This window comes from Lacerta agilis, chromosome 14 (assembly GCF_009819535.1).
Source record: "Lacerta agilis isolate rLacAgi1 chromosome 14, rLacAgi1.pri, whole genome shotgun sequence".
NCBI classification, from domain to species: Eukaryota; Metazoa; Chordata; class Lepidosauria; order Squamata; family Lacertidae; genus Lacerta; species Lacerta agilis.
Genome location: NC_046325.1, coordinates 46,880,511 through 46,887,286, shown reverse-complemented (window position 1 = coordinate 46,887,286; position 6,776 = coordinate 46,880,511). Strand labels below are relative to the sequence as shown.

At 48.2% G+C, this 6,776-nt stretch overlaps 1 protein-coding gene across 1 annotated transcript; it reads right to left on the bottom strand.

Moving 5' to 3' along the window:
• Nucleotides 1–2,921: 2,921 nt before the first annotated feature.
• On the bottom strand, nucleotides 2,922–4,748 carry LOC117058575. The gene is made up of 7 exons (XM_033169815.1): nucleotides 4,700–4,748; nucleotides 4,452–4,566; nucleotides 4,130–4,264; nucleotides 3,809–3,973; nucleotides 3,447–3,608; nucleotides 3,233–3,337; nucleotides 2,922–3,115 (listed from the first exon to the last, which is right to left on the bottom strand). The coding sequence occupies exons 1-7, from the start codon at nucleotides 4,705–4,707 to the stop codon at nucleotides 2,981–2,983; spliced, it is 825 nt and encodes a 274-aa protein (XP_033025706.1). The 5' UTR covers nucleotides 4,708–4,748; the 3' UTR covers nucleotides 2,922–2,980.
• Between the last annotated feature and the right edge of the window lie 2,028 nt (nucleotides 4,749–6,776).

The following is a 6,776-nucleotide window of genomic DNA, read 5'->3' as shown; positions in this document are numbered from 1 at the left end:
AATGAAAAAATAGTTCAGGGAGCCCAAGATTTAATGAAAGAATATTTTGATTTAAACATGAATGGCGAAGTGGACATTGAAACAGTATGGGATGCCGGAAAGGCAGTAGCAAGAGGATATTTTATTCAGCAAGGTGCCAAATTAAAAAGATTAAGAGAACAGAAAAAAGAACCTATTGGATGAAATAAGGAGAAAAGAAAAATTATTGTATAAAACGAAGAAAAAGGAGATTAATCAAGAATTAAAGATTTTAAGAACAGAATATGAAAACATAATCGATAGAGAAATAGAACAAAAAATACAATATTGGAAATATAAAATTTTTGAATGGGCCAATAAACCTGGGAAAATTCTAGCATGGCAGGTAAAAAAGAAAAAGAACGAGAAGGTGATAATTATAGATAAACCGGTGGAAATCATGAAAATTATTGAAAATTATTATACATCTCTATATAAAAAAGAGGAAATCAATGAAAAGGAAATAGAAATATTTATAAGAAATCATAAATTACAAAAAATACACATAGAGAAAATGAAGCGAATAAATGAGGAAATTACCATATCAGAAATAAAAGAAGTGATTCAGAAAATGAAAATAGGGAAAGCACCAGGGCCCGATGGAATCCCAACAGAATTTTATAAACATCTTAAAGAAGTCCTTACAATGCCATTAAGTAATTTGATAAATAACATCTTAAACAGAGGGATGATGCCAAACACCTGGAGGGAGGCAATGATAACATTATTGCCCAAACAAAATACAGATCCGGAAATAGTAAATAATTACAGACCAATATCCTTGTTAAACTGCGATTATAAAATCTTTGCAGGAGTTTTGGTAAAAAGATTAAATTCAATATTAGAAGAAATAATTCACTGCAACCAGGCAGGATTCATGAACAGAAGACAAATAAAAGATAATTTAAGAACCATATTAAATATATTTGAATATTTGGAAAGTGATAGGGGAAAAGAAGGAGTAATTATGGCAATAGATGCTGAAAAGGCTTTCGATAACATATCCTGGCTGTTTTTGACTAAATTATTGGAAGAATTGGGTATTGGGGGGGAAATTCAAAGAGCAATTAGAACTATTTATTAAAATCAAAGGGCAAAATTAATCATAAATGGAAGAACGACACAGGATATAAAAATATCTAAGGTCACAAGGCAGGGTTGTCCCCTGTCACCAACTTTATATATAATAGTATTGGGAGTATTATTGAATAACATCAGAAATAATGAGGGCATCAAAGGTATTGTGATAGGGAAAAAGAGATACAAGACAAGAGCTTTTGCAGATGATGTAATTATCACCACGGAAGATCCATTGAATAGTATCCTCAAAGCATTAGAAACAATAAAGGAATTTGGAAAATTGGCCGGATTTAAGATTAATTATAAAAAAAGCATCTTAGTTAAAAATAAGGAATTAGAACAAAAAGAACAATTACAATTACTAACAGGAATAGAAATTAAAAAGAAAATGAAGTACCTAGGAATCCATATGACAACAAAAAAATATAGATTTATATCAAGAAAGGCCTGTCTGTCCTGGGGGTGGGGCCCCTAATAAAGGGGTTAAATCGTCCCTTTGGGGGCGGCACTTAGGGGGTGGGACCAGATCGTGGGCAGGCCCCCTTGTGTTAACATGACTGTTTCAACAGGGATGGGGTTTTAACTTGGGTGGGTGCTGTTTGATTTGCAGGGTGAGGTTGTTTTAAATGGTTGTTCAATGTGGTATGTTGATTTAGATTTTGTGTTTGTGGGCTGGAGTGTTATTTCGGGGCTTTTGTATTGTTTATCAGTGTACATACATGAGTGTTGTGGCTATTTTTATTATGTTTTTATTATTTTCATTTATATTAATATCTTATATTTTTATTATGAATTTTTTGATTTTTTAAATCTTTTTAAACTTGATGTTGTGAACCACCCTGATATTCAAAAGGAATCAATAAAAACAACAATTGAAAACAACATCAACAAAAAACACAAAAACAACAACAAAAACAACAACGAAAAGGCTTCCTACCGCTATGTCCGGAGGGTCGTGAGGGCAGCACCACTCCTCTTGGTCGATCCTGGTGGCGTTGATGTTCCTGGCGCTGGTCCAGACTGGATTCCACGGAGAGTAGAAGGTGGTATCTCTGCAGCACAACTCTGATGTTCACGTTGCCTTGGCCTGGCGCTACTGCGGATGTTCTGTCAGGAGGAGAAAGGGGCTCCTTGAGAAACGTCACATCTAAACAGCCCACCAGACCTCCAAATAGCCCGCCAGATGCCTCACTCACCTGGCATGCAGCTCAGGAAGTCCTGCGGGTAAGGTTCCCTGTGACCACAGCGGAGCAGCCTCCTCACAAGGCGCTGGACCCTGCCTTTCTGCCGATGTTCCAAGGCCCGCTGCATGATGTTCAGGCAGCTCCTCCCTGTCTGCCTGAGCCCTTCTTCCTCGTGCTGCTGCATCTCTTCCAGCCCTGAGTGGCAAGGGAGAAAGGTTGAGAAAGGAATCAGCTTTTCACAAGACAAAAACTTGCAATGCACCCCCACCAGAGCTTCTCCCAGGACCAGGGTGTGGGGTAGGGGAGTATTTGTGTGTGAGAGGGCAGTGAAGACACATCCCAATCCTCTGCCTTCCCCTAAAGCCCTTTCTCAGCACAAGCACCCCTCCCTGCCCTCCGTACGTCTCACTTACATGTACCATAGGATGCCATGTCTTGGGTCTGGATGAAAGTGGCATCCCGGAAAGCCAGGTGACCTAGAGAGACAGGGCAAGAAAAGGGACGTCATCTCGGTGCAAAGCAAGCGGAGACAGAGGCAGCTCGGCCGGAGGACAGGTATGCTCTGATGCGTCTAGAGGCCTCCACCCTCGCGGAGCACTCAGAGCAAGATCTGGGCGCAGATGGACCCCTACCTAGCAGGTGGCCTGGGGACATGCCCATCCTCCCTGCCATCATTACCAAGACGTTCCTGTCCATCCCTACCAGGGAAGGACGTTGCTTGACTTACCCAGAAGCAGAGCTGCCACCCTGGAGACGGCTGGCAGCCTGTTGGCCGATGGCTTGGTACATGTCAAGGCAGCACTCCGAAGGATGTTCTTGCTGAAGGTCTTGCTCTGTTGGCAAAGGCAAAGGAGAAGTGGCATCAGACAGGCTTGAGAGTGCGGCAAAAGAGCCTTGCACCCCCAAAGACATCCCTGGGCAAAGCTGCCAATGAAGCAGAGGGACCTTACCAGATGCTTGGCAGCCTGGTGGAGTGCAAAGTGGAGGCTAAATTTGTTGGGATGCGCCCACCACTTGACTTTTGGGGCTAGATGGGAAAGAGCCCTCCTTGCGGCCTGCAACACGAGAAGAGAAGAGGGTTAGAAATTGCTCTAAATAAGTTTTGGAAGCTCCTGAGAACAATCCCTCCCGCCTACTGCATAAGTCCACCTCCTTGGCCCTCACCTTGGCCACCTCACCCTCGTCTTCCAGGTGAATGAGGACGATGACCAGTTCATTAATGGCTTCTTCTTCTGTTGTTGTTGTTATGGGAAGCCTTTGGTCTCTGGCCCAGGCCCGAAGCAGCCCCAGATGTTGGATGGCTGATGCCCGGACAGAGTCTTCCTCCTGTAGGCAGAAAACATCAGAGGTTGGGTTTCTCATCAGAGCAGTTTCCTTTCTCCAGTCTACCGGGTTGTTTTGAGGCTGCTCAACCCCCTATCCTTCTCCCGGGGGAGACTGGGAGTAGGGGGCACACTCCCCCTGTGTTTTCCAGACTCTCCCCCTGTTTTTCCCCTGTGTGTGATGTCGTGTTCCCTAATACTCACATGGGCAGCCAGACCGCAGTAGGTTGCTGCCAGCATCTTCAGCTCTTCCTCTCCCAGCTCCCTGGAGAGATAGGCTTGGTCTACCAGGTGCATCAAGTCTGGGAGGACATCGGCATCTGCACAAGGGAGGGAATCCAGCAGCAACAGCCGCAGAAGCGAAGGGTCCTACACAAAAGAGAGAATCTTTTCAAAAGTCTAAAAGGCCTTTTAGCACTGGCCCTGCAACATTCTGTCAGCAAAAGAGTGCTGGGGCATGATGAGAAACAGGAGCTGTACCCCCCTCCCTCAATCCCTCCCTCCCTCCCTCTGAGCATCACTTGCCATGTCCGAGTCCAGAAGCAGGGATATCCCTCTGGCGCTGAGCTTCCGGACTTGCAGGTGGTCATGTTTCAGCCAGGTGAGGAGCTGCTCCAGTGTTTCTTCACAGGGATAAACCTGCAGACGGCAGCTGAGCAGCTAAAGAGTCCCAAAGAGAAAGAAACTCTTCAGTGATGAGGCAGCTGCAAGGTCCAAATTCTGATGAAGGCTGGTTGGGGAAGCAAGGACACAAAGGGAGCCGAAGAACACAAAGCCCAACACTCGGCAGAAACCAAGCCAGGGCCTCCTTGCTGCACCCGTTTCCTCCCGCGTCAGTCCCCCTCACCTCGATGTAGATAGCTGCCGCTACTTGTGGCACTCCGGCAAACTCCTGGTCCTCGAGAGCAGCGGTGATGTTTTGCACCATGGGAGGGATCCACCAGCGTCGCTTTCCGACAGCTCTGAAATGGAGAACCAGGTCTTGCTAAGGAAGGGAGAGACACCGCAGGAAGCAAACAGGGGCACAGTCCCATCCCGTGCCCTGAGCTCTGTCTGCCAGACCATTGGGGAAGGTCACCATGTTCTTCCTCTTACCTCACCATGGCAGACAACCCCTGGCTGAAATTCTCGGGGCAGAAAAGTTGGTCTACAATGGCTGTCTCGACTTGCGCTCCAGTGGTGCTGAGAAGGAGGTGCAGGACTTCCTTAGCCCCTCTGTAACAACAGCAAGGCCAGTTTTACCAGGAGGGTCATTGCCACACATTCAAATTCCTTCCCCATACTTCCTCCCTGGGAGTCGCCTTAAGGAGAACCTCCCTTAGAAAACCAAGTTGGACTGGAAACCCCCAGAGGTGGTTGAAGGGAAAAGGACTCCATTGGCCCCTTTGCAAGACACTACTCACCTGAGGAACTCCTGGTCGTAGTGGAAGTTGACAACCACCCCCAGGACAGCGATCAGCAGCTGTGGGAAGTTCCGCCGCACAGCTGCCTTATATGCCTCCCTCCTGAGGATGGCGTGCAACAGGCTGGAGAGATGTTGCTGGAAGAGAGAGAGGTGGGAGTCACTTTCCCTGCTTTTCCGCAGAATACAGAAAGCCCTCTCTATCACCCTGGGAAGAAGGAAGCCAGAAAGCAGGTGGTTCGTGCTTACCACTTGGGTGGGAGATTCTGCCAAGGGGCTTTGGTAAAGCTGCTCGGCCATGAGATGGAGTAGTTGTTCTTGGTCGGCCGATGCCAAAACCTCCTTCCATACTCTCTCGCACTCTCTGTGAATGCAAAAAGAAGAGCAATGGTCAGATTCCAGACTTCTGCTTGCCGCCATGGCCCTGAGAGAGGAGATGGCAGCAAGGGCTTTCTGAGCAAGCCCTGCAGCTTGCCAACCTTTCCCTTAGCCCAGGAGAACCTGGAGGGCTCCCTACCTGAAGGGAAACTGGAGGAGGTATTCAACCACTTTCTCCAGGCTCTGGTGTGACAAGGTGGAGAAAGCGGTGACGGCCATGTTTCTGCCCTCTACTGTAGGCCCCAGGGTGATGTTGTAGAAGGCCTCCAGCAGCACCTCCACCTGTCAGAGAAAAGGAGAGGGTTGCTGGGAGAGTACCAGGAAGCGGGGCTGTCTGCAGGTGGATCCCTCCATCTCTCCTAGAAAGAGGGACCCTTGACCTCTGCCACCACAGCCACCTTCCTTCAAAGGTCACCCTCAGGGTCCTTGGGAGTATTGGAGCCAGCCAGCTCCAGGGAACCAGTTCCCCTGTCCATTGTGGGCCAAGAGAAGAAGCTTGCCAGTCTGCTCCCAGAAGGAGGACCCTTGGCTGAGGTTCTTGTCCTGACATTGCCAGGCCCCTCTCAACAAACACACATGTGTCCTGGCCACCCAATGGCATGCGGTTGCCTCCCCCACACCAAAGCGGAGATTCTTCTTCCCTCCTACCTTTGCAGACACCTTACCTCCACTGCTTTGCCGCTAAACTGCTTGATGAACTCTTGCAGCAGGTGGAAGATGTCTAAGGGGTTGAAGCTGCTCTCGACAACCAGGTCGCTGGCCAGGAAGCACATGGCCTCCACGAGCTGGTCCACAGGGAGAAAGGCGCCAAAGACCTGGAGCAAGAGAGGAAGGTCAGAGATGCCCACAGGGCAGGGCCGGGGAACAGAAAGCCCAGGTGCTTTCTCTGTGGAACCCAGAACATGTGGCTTGAGAGACTGCTGTGCCTTGTGTGGCAGCGACTTACCCTGGCAAGAGAGTAGCAGTCATTGATGAATAATTCAGGAACCGGTCCTCCGGTGGAATTGAGGACCTTCTGAGCTCTGCTGATGAGAGTTTGGTTCCTTGCCATTCGTGCCAACGTCTCTGCAAAGGAAAGCCAAAGGGTTAGTTCGGGTCTTGCTGACCCCACCCCTTGCTGGGATGCATTCTTCTAGTCTTACCTTCTTTGCGCCGCAGGAGGGGCAGAAGATGGCAGAGGGCCTCTGCTGCCTGCTGCCTGCACTCCGGGTCTGGATCCAGTGCGCACAGACAGGAAATAGCCACCAGTTGGCCAAGGGAGGATGCAGGAAGCGCTACCGATGGCTGAGAAGAAACCCAGAGAAGGGAGTGAGAAGAGAAGCAACCCATCACCATTTTCCCTATTACATTTTTATTAAATATTCAAAACATTCCAAAACATTTAGCATCCTA